The 19,194-nt window shown below is 45.2% G+C and overlaps 2 protein-coding genes across 15 annotated transcripts in view; one reads left to right on the plus strand and one right to left on the minus strand.

The window, feature by feature from the left end:
* APAF1 (apoptotic peptidase activating factor 1) overlaps positions 1-19,194 on the plus strand; it is a 126,447-nt gene that overhangs the window by 101,807 nt on the left and 5,446 nt on the right. For all 6 annotated transcript variants that reach the window (XR_002724710.1, XR_002724717.1, XM_023183333.1 and 3 more), the window contains one exon: positions 16,590-16,707. Coding sequence is in view for 4 of the 6 variants with exons in the window: in XM_023183333.1 (XP_023039101.1) it covers positions 16,590-16,695 (106 nt within the window). In the remaining 2 variants the exon portion in view is untranslated. The remainder of the gene's footprint in view (positions 1-16,589; positions 16,708-19,194) is intronic.
* Positions 1-19,194, minus strand: part of ANKS1B (ankyrin repeat and sterile alpha motif domain containing 1B) — a 1,351,669-nt gene that overhangs the window by 9,688 nt on the left and 1,322,787 nt on the right. For 5 of the 9 annotated variants that reach the window (XM_023182207.2, XM_023232564.1, XM_023182372.2 and 2 more), the window contains 2 exons: positions 7,701-7,868; positions 2,102-2,547 (listed from right to left, as the gene is read on the minus strand). In XM_023182207.2, coding sequence (XP_023037975.1) covers positions 2,437-2,547; positions 7,701-7,868 — 279 coding nt within the window. In that variant the 3' untranslated portion in view covers positions 2,102-2,436. Of the gene's footprint in view, positions 1-607; positions 2,548-7,700; positions 7,869-19,194 lie in introns of those variants that run through there. The other 4 variants (XM_023182286.2, XM_023232645.2, XM_023182451.3 and 1 more) reach the window with 2 other exon arrangements.

A 19,194-nucleotide genomic window follows, 5' to 3' on the forward strand; every position in this document is an offset into this window, starting at 1 on the left:
TGACTTATTAATGAATTAACTGGGAATAATTTTCATAGAGTTCACTCACTCAAATTTGTCATAGAATACAATTTAATAAGAAATAATTAAATGGAGTAATTGAATTCAAGTCCTTTTTTGAGTAATGTTAGCATTCAATGACCCCCCTGCCCATGGTTACTGAAGTTATCAATGTGTCAAATTTCCCCTTGAAGAAAATCAGCTGCAAATCTCTTCGTCAATGCATGGGCCGACTCTCGTCTGCCCCCTGTAGGCCTAGTCCTTCCTTTTTCCTGCCCTGCTCTGGTCTATGGGGCTGCTGTGTGTGTAGGAAAAAATGAGAGGACTGATGACCATGTAGATAATGTTTTTCCAAACATACCATCGATGCTGTGCTAAAAGTGATCCAGTTTGGTGATCCTTTCTCTTTTAGAGATGCCTGTCTTGACAATTCCTCCGTACAGTCTGCTTTAATATTTAAAAGAAGGCAGTGGGGGCTTAGGGCTGAAATTAAAGTTTCAGAGGCCTGTGTATCTTTCTCAGACTGGTTGAACTTGGAACTATGCAACTTTTCTTAACAATTTTGCCAATTAAAAAAGTCCCTTTAGCTGTAGATGCTGAGAAGGCTGGGCCTTTGGTTCTGCTCCTAAATGGGAGTGGGGAAGGTGCTCACAGAACGATGCCAAGCACCACTGCTGTACAACTTCTGTTTTATTTTTGTGTGCTTTTTTTATAGGATATAAATAATGACAAAAATTACAAAATTTATAACTGGAAGCCCAAGCTTATTTACACATATGCTTCTGTTTCAGCAAAGCTCCTATTGACTTTGCTCCTATACAATTGCCTCCTGGTACCATATTTTAGTGTTATTTAACTCTCAGTTTGCTACATACATATCAACAGTGAATAGGCAAAATATATACAAGGAACTGTTCAGTTCAAGTAATTTAATATTGTATTAAAATTCTTCAACACTGAACTAAAACCATATACATTTTTTAGTTTGAAATAAAATGTAGTTATTCTTCAAAACTCACCAACTGATGAATGTAACTGATCATTAGGTTTAAAATAATATCAGTTAATAAAAAAACATTAAGACAATTCCACAATTTATCAATATCGCTATAATGAACTTCAAAATGATTCACAATATGATTGTTAGAACAATATACATTAAAATGTTATTTTTTTCTATAATGATATTGGTATTGTTTATATAATTTGATTCTACATAAATATACATTATGGTATCATACAAATACTCCACAGAGACATTAAAAAATTAAAATACCTTAAAGAAATGTAAGTAAATTTTATTTAATCAAATAGTAAGCAAACTTTTTTTTTTGTTTGTCTCAAGAAAAGTTTTATTACTTTGGAATTTCTTCTTTTTTTTGTATTTATTTTTTCTAGAAAAAGAAATTTTTGCAATAGAATTTTATTAACACCTTTCTCAAACAAGGTTTCCATGACAGAAATCTTGACAGCAGGAGCACTAGATTATTATTTTTTTTAACATGTTCTTTAAAACACTGTGAAGATTAAAAAAACAATCTCAGCAGGCTGATGGCTGCCTCAGCACTTTCGGGCCTCCTGCTTTAGGGAGCATCACCACTATTTTGCCACCACTGAGCCAGTCCTCTTGGTAGTAGCCATAGAAATTTAATTATTTGAAATGAAACCAGAAACATCCCTCACAACTAACCTAGTTTTCTTATCAATGCATTAATGAAACATTCTTTTAATAAAAATATTTAATACAAGACACATTTTGCTGTGCATAATAAATTCCTCTATTTTAAATCATTCTTTCCTTTTGAACCAATCATTCAGTTGAAAGGTTTTCTTTCTCTGACATAGTTGATTACATATAAAATCCACAAATATAGAAATCGGGAAACAGAATCTCCTGGCAATCATATCACGGGAGTTGTTTTTGTCCTTTTGCATTAAATGATACTCAATGATAGAATGATTTTACAGATGCTTTGGAGGTGGGAGGGGTAGTGCTGCTCTGATTTCACCCTTAAGACTGCTGACAGTGAAAACATACTTTTAGGCAGTATTAGAGATCCCCTTTACTTTTTTTTTTTTTCTTTTTTCTTTTTTTTTTTTTAAGAAAAGGTATTATCCCCAAATGAAGCAAAGCAAGTACTGGGGCGGAGTCATCAGAAATACCTTGGGAGGTGGTGGGGAGGGGAGTCGGGAGCATCGGGGAAAACCCATCTCAACTCACGCCTCTCGGGGGTTGCGACCGGAAAGTCTTGCGTTTTCCGTCACTGGTGCAGAAAGAACTTCCCCAGGAATGGCCAGTGGCCTTTCGCCCGTAACAAGGCCGCACGCTCAGAGCAGTCTTCCTCCTGGGCTGGGTGGACGCGGAGGCGCGAAGGAAAGCCTGCTCCGGGACTGCTTGGCGAGCAAGGCACCGCGAGGACAGGAGGACGGCGAGTATCAGAAAATCGTGGTTTCATACTTGGTATTAATGCCCCTCTTGGCTTCTTGGCCCGGCTCCACAATCCACGGTAGATTGGCCAGAGTCTTTTGCTCAGATGGGTCGATCTGCTTTAAAACAGAAAGGCTGATGCCTGTTATACGGTCGCCGCGCGGGTGCGCGCATGCACGCGGACGCCGCTGGCGAACCCACGCCAGGCCCAGCGCCCCAGGCCGGGGGCGGCGATGCTGGTCTAGGCGGCTCGCGTGCTCACTCTTTGGACACACATTTACCGCATACCGACTCTCTGCAGGGCACCCTGAGGGTGACGGTGAATGAGGCACAGCCCTTGCCCTTGTGAGCACACAGATGGGGAGCAGACAGAGGCGGATTTCAGTGCTGAGAGGTGAGATACGAGGGGAAGAGAGGGCACCATGTAGGCACACACACCTTGGGAGCCAGGGGGGCTTCATGGAGGAGGTGAATCAGGCCATGCCACTCCCCGGCTCTCACTCTCCAGTGGTTTCCATCAGTCAGTCAGAACAAAACCCGAACTCCTCACCGTGACCTCCAGTACCCCTGCCCACCTAAATTTTGTGCTCCAGCCACATAGCTTCCTTGCTCTTCCTGCCCACCAAGCCCGTGCCCAGGGCCTCTGCGCTCATCCTCTGCCCTGCCCGAGTTCCCTTCTCCAGACACCTGCATGCCTCATGCTCTAAATGCTATTCAGGTCTCTGCTCAAATGCCACTTCCATTGCCACCTGTATTCCTAGAAGCCTTATCTGTTTACTCCTACAAAAAGCACCCCAACTTTTCTGCTGTCCTCTTCTACCTTATTCTTCACAATATTTATTGCAATTATGCATCATCACATATTTATTTGTTCATCCTTCACTGCCATGTATGCTCATGGAGGCAGGATTTTGTCTATTTTGATCACTGCCATTTTCTCCAAAACGCAGAAAAGCTCCTGGCAATCCCGTAAATAATAGGCACACAATAAATACTTGTTGAGTAAATGGTATCAAAAGAATGAGGTAATATTTAAATGGACAGCTGAAGGACCAGCAAGTATTTGCCTGAACACAGGAGGAGGAGGCAATTGAAGTAGATGAAACAGCTCATGCAGAAGTCCCAGAATAATCTGTACACAGAATAAAACAGAGCCTCATCTTCCACCATATACAGAAATCAACTCAAAATGGATTAAAGAATTAGAGGGAAGACCTGAGACGATGAAAGAACTGGAAGAAAACATTGGGGAAACACTACGGGACATTGGTCTGGGCGAAGATTTTTTGGGTAAAATCTCAAAAGCACAGGCAACAAAAGCAGAAATAGACAAATGGAATTACATCAAGTGAAAAAGCTTCTGCACAGCAAAGGAGAACAATCAACAAAGCAAAAAGACAACCTACAGAATGGGAGAAAATATTTGCAAAGTATCCATCTGACAAGGGATTAATAACCAGAATAAATAAGGGACTCAAAAAACTCAATAGCAAAAAACAAAAACAAAAACAAAATTAACCCAATCTGATTAAGTAATAGGCAATAGAACTGAACAGGCATTTCTAAAAAGACGACATACAAATGGCCAACAGGTATAGGTAAAAGTGCTCAACATCACTAATCATCAGGGACATGCAAATGACAATCACAATGTGATACCATCTCAGCCCCGCTGGAATGGCTACTATCAAAAAGACAAAAATTAATGGATGCTAGTGAGGTTACAGAGAAAGGGAAACACTTCTACACTGTTGGTGGGAATCTAAATTAGTAAAGCCACTATGGAGAATAGCATGGAGGGTCCTCAAAAAACTAAAAATAGAGCTACCATATATTCCAGCAATCCCACTACTGGGTATATACACAAAAGAAAAGAAATCAGTATATCAAAGAGATATCTGCACTCCCATGTTTATTGCAGAATTATTCACAGCAGTCAAGACATGGAATCAAACTAAGTGTCCATCAGTGGACGAATGGGTAAAGAAAATGTGGTATATATACACAGTGGAATACTATTCAGCCATAAAAAGAATGAGATCCTGTCATTTGCAGCAACATGAATGAACTGAAGGTCATTATGTTGAGTGAAATAAGCCAGGCACAGAAAGACAAATACTGTATGTTCTCATATGTAGAAGCTATAAAAAATGGATCTCATGGAGACAGAGTAGAATGGTGGTTACCAGAAGTTGGAAAGTGAAGAAGGGAGAGTAGGGATGAAGAGAGATTAGTTAATAGGTACAAAAATATGGTTAAATAGAAGGAGTAAGTTCTAATATTTGATAGCGCAGTAGGGTGACTATAGTTAACAATAATTTATTGTATATTTCAAAATAGCTAGAAGAATTGTAATTTCTCAACACAAAAGAAAAATGTTTGAGGAGATGCATATCTCAGTTACTGATATGATCATTACATATTGTATACATGTGTCAAAATATCACATAGCAATAAAAAACAGTCCCAGAGGTAAGGGAAAATGGTCGTTGAGGGGTTGGGGTCAGTTTGCAGGATAGGGAACAGGAGGGCAGACAACTAAGGGTGAGGAGGTGAGCGGGGGCCCTGTCAGGCTGAGCCTTGAGACAAATCCTAAAATGATTTTGTCCCTGTGCAACAAATACAACGGGCCACTCCTGGGGTGGGGTGGGGCTGTCCGCTCTCAGGAACGGCCCCAGGGTGAGATCTACACCATGGCTGCCTCTTCCTTTGGTGTTTCCAGGTCTGCCTGCCCTGTCTTAGCTGCCTGCTCTGCTCAGAACCTGGGGTGGTGGGAAGGCCTCTCCCATTTCTCTGACACCATGAGCTTCGCAGCTGCCTTGACTGTATCTCCATAAGGTTGTGGGGAGGACCTCACGTGTTCTTAGGGATCACTGAATATTTCTTACCAAGAAATGCTCGGGGCTGAGGGAACTAGAATACTAATGCCTGTCGAGGGGGACTGATCTTGAGGCACATAAATAACATCAGTATCATTCACTGTATATTTTCCTGTTTCCCTTGAAGGCATCTGGATGAATATTCTATGAGCTCTTATGGCACCTAACCCTTTGTGCTCTTCTGGAAGAAGCCTGTGGGGACCAGGGTAAGGTCAGATAGAGGCACCTGCTGTGAACAGATTTATTTAGCCCACATAAGAATGAATACAATAGTCTGAGAGATAATCTCTAAAACATTCTGCAAGTTCCTGGACACTTAACAGCCTAATCAATCTCAAGGATACGCTTATGAAATCCACCCACAGGCCCTCATTTATTCATCCACAGATACTCACTGAGTACCTGCTATGGGCCTGGTCCTGGTGGTGACAAGACAGGTGGGGTCCCTGTGTGCATGAAACTTACATTTTTGTGGAGGAAGACAGACAATAAACAAGCCATCAGTAAAAAACTCTCAATTAATAAATGCTACACAGAATTAAAAGCAGATGACATGCTTGAAGGTGACTGGGTGTCTACATCAGATTGGGTGGTCAGGACATCCGCCTCTTCAAGTAGCCGAGACCTGAATGACAAGATGAAGTCAGCCATGCAGAAACTGGGGGAGGATATTCCAGGTGTGGGGAGCAGGTGGCATAAAGGCCTCAGGTAGGAGTGAGCATTATATAGTCAAGGAATGGGAAGACCTCAGCATCAAAGAGGACTGTGGTGGGGGAAACTGTATTCTGGGTACTTGGGGCAGAGGGTGCCATGACTGATCTCTGCTGTGTGGGGAGGGGAGTCTCAAGGAGCTATACTGCATAGGCCTGGGGCTAGGTGGCAGTGGCCCCAACTGGAAGAGAGATGGAGGAAGTGGGGAAGAGTGGACGGGACTGAGATATATTTTAGGGGTAGGGTTGATGGGATTTGCTCATGGGCTGGATACAGAGGTAAGGGGAAGACGGGAATCCCGGCTGACTTGTACACTTTGGGCTTGAGTTGCATGGTGAGTGGCTGTGGGGTGGGGAAGATGGTGAGAGAAGAGCTTTGAGGGGAAAATCAGGAATTGTGTCCTGGCCAGGCTAAGTTTCAGACGTCTGTGAGGCATCAAGGTGGAAATGTGAAAGAAGTTGGCCATGTGAGTCTGGAGATACAGAACTGGGAAGCAGTGTGTTGGGTTGGGTCGGTGCTGAGTGGGAGGACCAGGGGCTCAGAGCGTGGCGTTGGAAGAAAGATTTCAGAGGAGGTGCAGCTCCTGGGGATGGTGGGTAATGAGTGATGGGCACAGGAACGAATGGCTGGGGCTGGAGGGAAAGGTCCCGAAAGTAAACTGTCAGGGAAATGTGAGACCAGATGCTGGAGGGGTCATCCCTGTGGATGTTGATATTACCAAGAAGGGTGACAGGGGTAGGCCTCCAAAAGACTGAAAATAAGAACTGCATTGTCACAAAGGGAGGTGCCTCCTTGCAAACGTTAAAAATGCCTGCTGCTGTTCCCCTGACAGTGGAGGTAGGGGCTGGTGAGGAGGAGGAGAGACAGTTCCAGATGGTAGGATTCGGGGGTGTGAGAGCAATGCATTCTGGGGGAGTCCCAGGGTTTCTAGTTTCTAGGATGCAATACGGCAGCCGGGGCAGAAACCAGATGGGAGGCTGGTTGGGAAACTTCCAGCTTTTGGATATTGCTACTACCAGAGGAGGCCGCTTTGAAGTCATGCAAGCCTGTTGGGACAGGATGTCTGCAGAGCCTGTGGGAGGGAAGAGGAAGAAATTCCTGGAGGAAGGCAGATGCTGAGAAGGAGGGGCTGCACCTTCTGAACAGTCACCGTGCTGCAGGAAGCCTCAGCTGCGGGAGACAAAGCACCCGGGCCATGGCGCAGGCCTTGCATATAGCAGGGCAGCCTGTGCATCCAGCTTCCTCTAGCTGGGGACCGAGGACATCATCATTGTGTACCTCTGCAAACCTCTCTGGAGGCCAGGGGCTTGCAGGAGGCTTTGCCCTCTGATGAGATGGCAGCTGAAGCCCCAGGGAACACTGCTCCCAAGCTTTCCCAAACCTTTAGTTAGGTAAAATTCACCAAGAACGGCAGTACCTGCTGCTGAGACCCTTCATAGGGTTTCTGCAGGTGACTGAGAAAGTAGACTTCTCTGGAGGCTCCAGGTTGAGGGAAACGGTCCCCAAGACTTGGTGGGAACCAGGCTGAGATGATGATGGATACATGCCAGGAGGAGGCCAAGGTAAAGGATGAAGAAGAGGCCCTGGATTCTAATGGCACCCACACCACACAAGGGCCTGGTTAGCAGCCCCTTTCCCTCCTGTTCAAGGTTTTTGAGAACATCTGTATCTTTTTTACTTACCACGGACTTGCGAATGCTAACGCGGGGCTTGGGGATAGGTTTGGAGGGTTTGTTTTCAAAGCTTTCTGGAAGTGTGGAGGAGTGTCCCCCTTTTCTTGCTTGTAGTGCTAGCTGGTAAGCGACTTCAAATGCCTGTCCCAGGGTTAGGATGATTTCGTAGGCTAAATTCTGCAAGAAAAATGAGAAAGCATTTGCTACTGGCACACTGCAAATTAGAATGGGTGGAATGGCTGAGGAACACTGAGGGAGGTGAACTAGGGAGGAACTTGAACTACTTCACCAGAGGCAGCAGCGATTCAGTGGAAATCTACGAAGAACAGGACACTGCCGGTCCAACTTAGGATTTACAGCAGGCATTAGTCACTTGTGAAAAGAAGAATCTTGGGACCCCAAATCACTAAGATAAAGGAAAAAGTCAACTGGGAACTGCGTCGGGCAAACCTGCCTTGCATTCTATTCCTAAGTAAGATAGCTACAAAGATAAAAAAGCTACATACCTCCCTCACAATTTGCCCACAAGGAAATTTCCTGTGGACAAAAGACAGAACTCAAAGTCATCCCTTTGCTCATGTGTGAGATAAACGCATATCTGATTGCTTTCTTTGTCCTGTTGTTTCCCTAAGCCAGACTAAGGCATAAGTGACTATTCATGTAAATTGTGTATTCAGTGAAAGACTGATCAGAAACTCAAAATAATTCAACTGTTTGTCTCTTATCTACCTATGACCTGGAAGCCCCCTTCCCACTTCTAGTTGTCCTGCCTTTCCGGACCAAACCAATGTACTTCTTACACATACTGATTGATATCTCATGCCTCCCTAAAATATATAAAGCCAAGCTGTGCCTTGACCACCTTGGGCACATGCTGTCAGGACCTCCCAAGGCTGTGTCACAGGTGCATCTTTTTTTTTTTTTTTTTTTTAGATGGAGTCTCGCTCTGTCACCCAGGCTGGAGTGCAGTGACACAATCTCGGCTCACTGCAACCTCCACTTTCTGGGTTCAAGCGATTCTCTTGCCTCAGCCTCCCGAGTAGCTGGGACTATAGACGCATGCCACCACGCCCAGCTAATTTTTGTATTTTTAGTAGAGTCAGGGTTTCACTATGTTGGCCAGGCTGGTCTCAAATTCCTGACCTCGTGATCCACCCGCCTCGGCCTCCCAAAGTGCTGGAATTACAGTCTTTAACCTTGGCAAAATAAATTGACTGAGACTTGTCTCAGATACTTTTTGGTTTACACATTGATAGGGCACACTTGCTTACAGATCCCCAGTTAGCCCCAGGAGGAGCAGGTTCCATAGCCCACTGGCCCCAGGAGCCCACACCATTTAGAGCTCTCCCTGTGGGCAGCTGGTTTGCCCCCGAGGCCTTGGTAGGGAAGGAGTTACTACTGGTATTTCTGCTGAGTCCTGGGAGCGCTTCAGCCTTGCCTGTGAGGATGATCCCACACACACCACAGGAGGTGTTCCTGAGAAGTTTGGGTCTTTTTACCTCAAACTTCTGTGATTCAGTGAACATCTATGAAACACAATCAAAATCTAATTTAGGCCTAGAGGAGAGGCATTAGTCATGCTGGTGTGGCGGCTCACAGTCACAGCAGTGAGCACGCAAACAGTGCTCCAACAGAGCCAATTCCCCAGCTATTTCTTCAGGCTTTTGCTCTCCCTGTGGGTCCACTCTATATTTTATGATCAAATCAGCAAGAGACAGGAGATTCTGTCAGGCCAGATGCCATGCCAAGCAGCGCCTGGGAGAAAAGTTCTTTTCCTCCGACCTTCAATCAGTCCTTTTCTCAAGACAATTTCTAGCTTTCTTCTCTTCTCCAAATCTGTATCTTTGATTTCTGCCTTTTCTTCCAAGCTCTGCCTGGTCTTCTCTCACTGAGAAACCATCACAGTGTCTAACCCAAAAGAGGCAGAGTGTCCACCACACCCTGAGGTCACAGAGCGTCAGAGGAGCAGATGCATACTGGTCACAGAGAGCGTTCTGAAGGTCGCTGCGGCAGCTGAGAGCAGACACGGTCTACCCCAGGTTTTCTTATTTCTTTTTTTTTGAGACAGAGTTTTGCTCTTTTTGCCCAGGCCGGAGTGCAGTGGCATGATCTCGGCTCACCGCAACCTCCACCTCCTGGGTTCAAGCAATTCTCCTGCCTCAGCCTCCCAAGTAGCTGAGATTACAGGCATGCACCATCACGCCTGGCTAATTTTGTATTTTTAGTAGAGATGGGGTTTCTCCATGTTGGTCAGGCTGATCTCGAACTTCCCACCTCAGGTGATTTGCCCACCTCGGCCTCCCAAAGTGCTGGGATTATAGGCGTGAACCACCATGCCCGGCCATCCAAGTTTTCATTCTGATGAATGTCCCTAGAATGTCTGTTCATGGTTTCTCAAAAATCACAGAAATATCATTCTGCTGATGCCGATACTGCAACTAAGCTGACCCTCTCTGTTCCTGACCATCTCCACCCTCATCAAGCGCTCTGGGAGCCCGATTCCCACACTGCTGCCCTGGAGATGTGTTTGTGATTGTTCCCATTTGATGATGATGGAAAGGAAGACATAGGAGGGCGCCTTCTGAGGCCATGGGGAAGAGGCCCAAGGGTTCTAGACCAACCAGATTTCAGATCCATGCCAGATCTATTGTGATGGTCTCAGAACCAAGTGCGGAAAATGCCCCTGAGCTTGAGAGTTGGTTTGAGAGAGGATGTATCTGTCTCCTTTAAATGAGTTGTTAGGAAATACTGACCCTACAAGACAGACATCTGCCTGCTGGAGATACTGCACCTTTTACAGCAAGCTGAGCACTTCCTTGCAATTAACACTGAGCCTGTGTTTGCCTCCAGAGATGAGTCAGCCTCGTAAATTAGTAACGCACCAGCAAATGATAGTGGAGGAGGCCTGAGAGACAGCTCTGACCATCACTGCACAAAGAGGGCTGAGCTCTTTCCACTGCCTACACTTGGCACTCACGTCACCGTCAGCTTTGCCTCTTAGTGTTTGCGTGGGTCCCTTCTGAAAGGCAGGCAGGGCTTCTGACTTCTGTAGTCTCAGAATGAAGATGCAGGCTCTTGCTCTTGTTCATGCTACTGTGGAAGATGGCTGATTTCCATCTGTTGGGGACATGTAACATATTCGTGTTCTGGGTGGGAAACTAGACTAAGATGAAGGTGTGAGATTCAGTGATTCTGTAGCATGTGGTCTTTATCTGCTGTAACAGTGGAACTTAATGAGTGTGAATTCCTTTATCATTAACCTAAAAATAAGTTAGTGAAAGTGAGATCTACTTAAAGCTCCAGTATCTTCAAATTAAAGTAAGAAGACCTTCATTTGAGCAACTGAGGTTTTTCACATGACTATGGGAAGCCTAAAGGTTTTGGGAGAGAATGTGTTAGAAGTCCTGCCCTTTCATTTTTAATTAGTTCCTGGTATTAGGAAACTGCTCAAATAAGACACAGAGACCAGACTGTTGGATTAAGTTTTTCTACCTAATGGCTTCTCCTGGTTCCGCTTGCATTTTCCTTGACATCTTGCTTTGGTTTTATTTGAGAATGCTTTGCAGAGTTTCTTTTGTGATTATGTATAGCACACGATTGGACACTGTTACCTTTCCTCTTTTGTCTGCAGCCTTACTGTGTGTGGTACTGATGCTGGGTGCCAGGAGGGTCCATGGGCACCGAGACGCACCTTCCAAGCACTGTGTTGCCCATCCTGACACACCAGTGCCCTTTTGGGGAAACAGATGCTCATCCCATGGGACCTGAGGACACACGTGTACATGGGGAAAGAACCCCCATTTTTTGTAGGTTCATTTCTCCTGCCTCTCCTATCAACATTCCTACTATCTGAAATGGGAGAGTTGCTATCATGTACAAGGAGACTCTACCGGGATGAGGCTGAAAATTCTATTGTAAAATCAGAAGGCTTAGGTGAGAAGCCCATCTTGCAAACCTCAATGATGCTGGCTGGCTCTGAAGAGCCCATGGTGACACCCAGAAAATCTGAAAGCCCAACTGTCTCTGCCTTCAACATATTATCCCTGCAACTGTGGGGAGGCCAGTGCCTGGTAGTGGGCATTGGTAGTGCCTGGGTAGTGCACATTGCAGGCACTGAAGAAATGCTTGCTTGCTTGCTGAATGAATGAATATCCAAAGGACGAGCTGGAGTAATCATCACATTTCTAGTTAATACTCAGTCTAGTTACCATTAAGGGAGAACTTAATAGGTGTGAGGGATGTGCCAAGCCTTATCTTTGTTTCATTTAAGTCTTACCACAATCACGTGCAGTAGCATAATTATCCTCATTTTATAGATGAGGCAGTGGAGGCTCAGAGGGGTGAAATCACTTTCCAGACATCACAGAGATAGAAAGTTACAGAACTTGACATGAGCCAATATCTGTGCTCAAAATCCCCTGCTCTTGGCCCAACCCCTGTGTCTACCCAGCTTGTCTCTAAGATGACTGCCATCAACTCTCCCCTCCTGTGCACACCATGGTGTTCCCCTGTTGAGAAGTTGAATCTGCTCTTTGAATCTGGATTGGTTTTACTGACTTGCTTGACCCATAGGATGTAGCAGAAGCAACATGCTGAACTTGTGAGGTTGAATCATGAGTCTTGCAGCTTCCTCCTGGGCCTCTAGGAACGTTACTCCGGAGGAATTAGTCATGTAAAAAGTCTCACCATCCTGGCTGGACACGGTGACTCACGCCTGTAATTCCAGCACTTTCGGAGGCTGATATTGTTTAACTGTGTCCCCACCCAAATCTCATCTTGAATTATAGCTCCCATAATTCCCATATGTTGTGAGAGGGACCTGGTGGGAGGTAACTGAATCATGGGGGAGGGTCTTTCCCATGTTGTTCTTGTGACAGTGAGTAAGTCTCACAAGATCTGATGGTTTTATAAATGGGAGTTCCCCTGTACACGCTCTCTGTACCACCACATAAGATGTACCTTTGCTTCTCCTTTGCCTTCCACCATAGGCCTCCCCAGCCATGTGGAACTGTGAGTCCATTAAACCTCTTTTCTTTATAAATAACCCAGTCTTGGGTATGTCTTTATTAGCAGTACTAGAACAGACTAATACGGAGGCTGAGGTGGGTGGATCACTTGAGGTCAGAAGTTCAAGACCAGCCTGGCAAAAATGGTGAAACCCCATCTCTTCCAAAAATACAAGAAAAAAAATTAGCCAGGCTTGGTGGCAGGCACCTGTAATCCCAGCTACTCAGGAGGCTGAGGCAGGAGAATCGCTTGAACCTGGAAGGCAGAGATTGCAGTGAACTGAGGTTGCACCACTGCACTCCAGCCTGGGTGACAGAGCGAGACTCCATCTTTTTTTTTTTTTTTTTTAAGACAGAGTCTCGCCCTTGCTGCCCAGGCTGGAGTGCAATGGCGCGATCTTGGCTCACTGCAACCTCTGCCTTCTGGGTTCAAGGGATTCTCCTGCCTCAGCTTCCCGAGCAGCTGGGATTACAGGCACCCGCCACCACGCCCGGCTAATTTTTTGTATTTTTAGTAGAGACAAGATTTCACCATGTTGGCCAGGCTGGTCTCGAACTCCTGCCCTCAGGTGATCCACCTGCCTCAGCCTCCCAAAATGCTGGGATTACAGGCATGAGCCACTGCGCCTGGCCGAGACTCCATCTTAAAAAAATAGAAAAAAAAAAAGGTCTCGCCATCCTGAGATCATCATGCTATGAGGACGCCTGAGCTAGCCACAAGGAGAGGCTGCCTGGACAGGAACAACGGTTTCAGCCAGGCTAGCCCAGGCTCAAGATTTGGGAGTGAAGGGGTCTCAAAGACATTGGAGCTCCAGCAGACATCACATAGAGAAGACTCAAGGCCCAGACAGCTGGCTCCAGTCGGGCTGCCCCAGCATCTCCAGCCATTGCAGGCACCCTGGCTGAGGGCCCAGATGTTGTTGAGCAGGACTGCCACCTCCAGTCCAGATCCCTGACTTAGAGAATTGTGAACATAATAAATGGATGTTGTTTTATATTCTGGGGTGGTTTATTACACAGCAATAGATAACTGGAACACCATGTGATGCTGCAGAAGGCTGGCTGGACCCTCATTCAGACAATGGGAAATGACCCATGAGCCCAGGAGCTGTGATGAATGCAGCTTAGCCAGGAGGCCAGTCCTGGAGCCACCCCGTCCCCATGCCTGGCTGCCCTGGCTGTGGGGAAGCTGGCTGATCACAGCGAGCACTAAGGTGTCCCATCCCGTCTGCTGGCTCAAACCACAGTGCTGCAGTGAAGTCAGCAAAATCATGCTCTCGTCTCCACTTACTACCTCCCTTGGGCATCAATTCAAACTCACTTAGCTTTACCTTTATTACCTCACGTCTCTCTAATGCTGTAACCTGGCCTGTCTCTGACCTTGGCTCCTCCTGCCTCATATAAGCTCATTGGAAGATACTTGCCTTGGTCTTTCTAGCATAATTCTTTTGAGACACATTTATTATGGCAATTGATCTGGCATTTTCTACCTTACAGAGACCACCAGTGAAAGAGGGCTGCATGTGTGTGCATGTGTGCACATGTGTATGTGTGTGTGCATGCGGGGTGCAGGTGTGAGGGTTGATTACTGAAAACAGCATACTCTGAGCCTTGGTTTTCTCATCTTAAAATGGGGATAATACCACACGCAGTACCCACCTAACTGGATTGTTCTTATAATGGCTAATAATATTATTTAACCAAATGGCAATACCAGCTAGCATGTATTATTTACTGTGTGCCATGCACCACGCCAAGTGCTTCAACATGGACTTTTTAACTCAATCCTAACCACATCTATATCACGTAGGTCTATTACTTCCATTTTGCACATGAGATAATTACGCTCAGAAAGGTTAAATAACTTGCTCATGAAGTCAGCACCCAACCAAACTAGGCTTTGAATCCAGTTGTTCTGAGAGGCCGTGCTCTTCTTGACCATTACACCTTAGAACTATACATTAGATAAAATAAAAAAATTCTGTAATCTGTTTAAAAAAAGTTTAAAAAACAGGAGCCAATTGAGCTTCCAAGTGACTGACCCATCTTGGCTGTGGTGAGGTCACCTATTGGCCCATTTGCCTGGGTCTCATGCCCAGCCTGTCTGAGAGACAGCCTCCAGGCCAGGGGTGTACTTTGTGACTCAACAAAGACCATCAACACAGGAATTCTTCATCTTAGCCAGGCGTGCAGGCCTGTAATCCCAGATACTTGGGAGGGTGTGTGATGTAAAAGATATGACGCAACTCCCATCCTTAGTAGTGGCTATTTGGGAAGAAGGGCAGGGAGTCCCAGTCCAATGGGGAAAAACCTCCTCAGAAGCACAGGAATTCTCCTCTTCCCTTCCCTTCTCTTCTTCCCCAGGGATTTTCTTTCTTTCTTTCTTTTTTTTTTTTTTTTTTTGAGATATGGTCTCACTCTCTCACCCAGGCTGGAGTATAGTGGTGTGATCTCAGCTTACTACAATCTCGCCTCCGGGGTTCAAGTGATTCTCCTGCCTCAGCCTCCCAAGTAGCTGGGATTACAGGCATGCACGCCTGGATAATTTTTGTATTTTTTTTTTTTTGGTAGAGATGGGGTTTCACTGTGTTGGCCAGGCTGGTCTCGGACTCCTGGCCTCAAGTGATCCACCTGCCTGGGCCTCCCAAAATGCTGAGATTACAGGCATGAGCCAATGTACCCGGCCAGGGATTTTGATCTGCAAATTAAGAACTGCTACATTAGAGGAGCTTAAGGAACTATTGTATCATAAAGATAAATCCTAACGCAATCAGGGGATGCAAACTTGCTTTCTTGTGCAAACTGAAGATATGCACGTCAGCCTTATATTTACTGTGGTTTCTTCAAGGCAGTCATGGATATTGAACATCACCACAGATATTTACCAAGCTCCTTCCATGTGTTAAGGGCTGTGTCCCTGGTGCCAGGCCCATGCCTAGCCTATAGACAATGTCCAGGAAGCGCTCACTGAATGACATGGGGGAGTGAAAGGGTCCATCAAGTCTCTCATTACAACCAGAGAAGGCTCACAGAGAGACAAAGAGATCTTCCTCACCATCCTCCTGCATCTCCGTCCCCGAGGCCATACCCAGCATATCCATCAGTCTAGTATGAGAAAAACTGTGTCATAAATGGTGGACAATCTGTCCCCTAGAAAAAGCTCTGGCCACCAAGGTAATTAATTTATTTTAACTGGTACATCACTAAGATTTTTCTATTTCTTAGTTTGAAAATCTCTTAGGCACAGGGGTTCACTGATATATGTGCAAAAATATTCATTAAAGTGTTTAAATTTTCATTATTAGAGGACTGATTAAGTAGAATACTAGGTAGCCATTTAAAATGAAAACTGGAGGTGGGTGGATTGCCTGAGCTCAGGAGTTCAAGACCACTCTGGGCAACATGGTGAAACCCTGTCTCTACTAAAATACAAAAAATTACCAGGTGTGGTGGTGCACACCTGTAATCTCAGGAGGCCGAGGCAGGAGACTCGCTTGAGCCCAGGAGGCGGAGGTTGCAGTGAGCCGAGGTCACACCACTGCATTCCAGCCTGGGCGACAGAGTGAGACTCCATCTAAAAAATAAAATAAATAAATAAATAAATAAAGGGTTAAAAGACTATGTAAAAATATATGTATGCATATACACATAGATAGGGTCTGTATACATGCATAGAAAATAGAAATATGGATCAAATGTGAATAGCAGTTATCACTGTATATTGAGACTGGATGATTTGTCTCTTTATATTTTTGTATGTTTTGAACTTTATTTAAATGAGGATTAATCATTTTCACAGTCACAAAATATGATAATTTTGATAATTAAAAACAAGAGAAAGTCTTTTGAGTTTAAAATAGTCTTATTCTTGCTTTTTTTTTTTTTGAGACAGGGTCTTGCTCTGTTGTCCAGGCTGGAGTGCAGTGGCACAGTCATGGCTCACAGAAGCCTTGACCACCCGGGCTCACAGGATCCTCTCACCTCAGCCTCTGGAGTAGCTGGGACCACAGGTAATGTGTCATCACACCTGGCTAATTTTTGTATGTTTTTTAGAGACAGGGTTTCAACATGTTGCCGAGGATGTATCTTATTCTTTCTGCTTCACCTTGGGGTTCTGAGGGTCTCTTCATTCTCTGGCTAAGAGGGCTGGGAACTGCTTTCCAGCAAAATCTGGTCTCTCTCTGCAGGTGCTGTCATGGCTCACCCATATGTGCCAGGAAGCTGCCCATTCATTTGGCAAAGAATCTTGTTTAGACTTTTCAGTTTTCACACTGGATGCCAATTCTAACATCTTCTCAGTGAGACTTTAAAGTATCAAGCTCTTCCTTTAAGCTGCAACCCTAATGCGTCTACTCTAAGTGCGGAGTTGACCCTTTAGTGGTCCAGCTTCTGCCAAGCCCAAGTGAAAAATGTTGTTATGTGGATATAAACTTATAGACATGCAGTCAATCCGCTCTTGTAGCTGTGCAAAGTTTGATCTCTGCACGAATCAAACTGCCTATGAACTTGAACCATACTTTCTTTCCTTTCATAATGATGATAAAGCAGTGGCAGCAGCAACTACACACGATATGTCTACTACATCCTAGGGACGAGGCTAAATGCCTTCTGTGGATTGTCTACCCCTCACAACACCTCATAGAGGATGAATGACCATCCTCATTTTACGTGTGAGAAACTAAGGATCAGCGAAATTGACAACTTGGCCAAGTTCATACAGCAGAACCAGGATTCAAGTACAGATCTGACTTCAGATTAGCCAGTGTTTCATGCCACTGGGCCATCCTACCTTCATTGCTTTCATGAAAGTGCTGGTGTTCTGTGCCTATTTCATTGAGGCACCCTCTAGAACACCACCTTGTGTTTTGGAGATTCACTGTACAAATGTTTGTGAAGACATTATTATACAGTATCCCCTCATGGGGGCCTAGGACAGAAAGTTCTTTCATACTTAAGCCCTATTAAAATATTGTTTTCTGAAAGGAAGGTGTATACTTTTCTTTCAAATAAATACAGAGCATAAAATTACTGCATTTCCCTTTTTGCCTTGACCTCCAGGAAGCTCAGAGCTAAAAGCTCATAGCTAGAGAGAGCTCAGCTCCCATACCTTTACAGAACTCCGTGGTCTGTATATTGATGCTACAACTTTTCCCTTGATACGGAGCTTCCTTTTAGTCTGTATTTTTCCCTTATTCAGATTTGTGTATAAATATATATTTTCAGACTACTATACCTATTCATGTAGGTTGTCTTCAATCCTTTATGGAATGAGGCATGGTAGAAACAGTGTCCATTTGTTCACTTATTTATCCCAGGGCTTACTTTGTTGAACGCATTGCTGCCCAAATGGCTGACAAGGTATGTCAGGCATAAAGCTTCATCTCATCTGGCAAATATGGCAAAGGAGGAAGGAATCTGAGGAGGAGGCCATCCAGGGAGGAAAGGCCCTCCTGGCCCAGGCTGGGAGTTGCTCTTTCTGAGTGGACCATTTTGACCTGCCTCGTAGTGTTTTGCATTACCATTAGAAAAACAACAGCCACATTTTCGTGACTGGAATGGAATGAACAAATGTATTCATTCCATAGCATCAGAGAGCTGCAGGCCCAGACAGGGGTCATCAGAAGCTCACCCACATCATGAAGAGGGCACAGATGCAGACATGTTCAAAGGAAGGGCTGTGTCTGTATGTGGGAGCCCAGGGCAGAAAAGCTCAGGTGTCATAAAGTACCTCAGAAGGTCTGCTAGAAAAGTGTCTATCAGTGAACAGAGGTCATAAATAGAGTCCCTGGATCACCTGCATAGGTCAGCTCCATCATGGGCTACCTACCTACAGCACCTATTGCCACTGAGAAGTGGGTGTGGTCCAGGTGACCTGTTGGTCCCTTTCTACCCTGGGAGTTTCAGGATTCTCTGATTAGAAGGGGCTATCTTTTACCCAGGCAACTACAGATTCAGTTTAGAGATGCATGCACAGTTGATGCTGTGCTAAACAGCGGCATGTTACCCAGAGGCCAGACTGCAGGGCTCCATAACCTACAAGCTAGAGCTCAGACAGGCAGTCACCACCAAGGGGCTGTCCTTCATCTCAGAAAACATCTTCATTCCAGCACTCACCCCTAAATGCTATTCTGAATGGCCAAGCATTTCATCTATTATAAAATGGCTTTTGTTCTTGGCAATACACGCGTTTGCCATCTCCCACCTTTGCCTGGTGAGTTACTGCTTATCCTTGAAAACTCACCTTGGGCATCACATCTCCAGAAGCCTTATTTGAATCCCCTTTCCTGTGCCCCCAACCCTGGCTAAGTTAGGTGCCCCTCCTCTGTGGTCCCACAATACCTTAGGCACAGCCCTACTTACCGCGTGATATTTATTATGATTTTCTCTTTGTAGGGCTGATTCCCCCAGTTGACTGAGCTCCTTGAGGGCTCTGGTCTCACTGGCCTTTGCATCTCTAGGGCTTAGAATAGGTCAGGTGCTCAAGAAATGTTTGTTGG

Source organism: Piliocolobus tephrosceles, chromosome 10 (assembly GCF_002776525.5).
Source record: "Piliocolobus tephrosceles isolate RC106 chromosome 10, ASM277652v3, whole genome shotgun sequence".
NCBI classification, from domain to species: Eukaryota; Metazoa; Chordata; class Mammalia; order Primates; family Cercopithecidae; genus Piliocolobus; species Piliocolobus tephrosceles.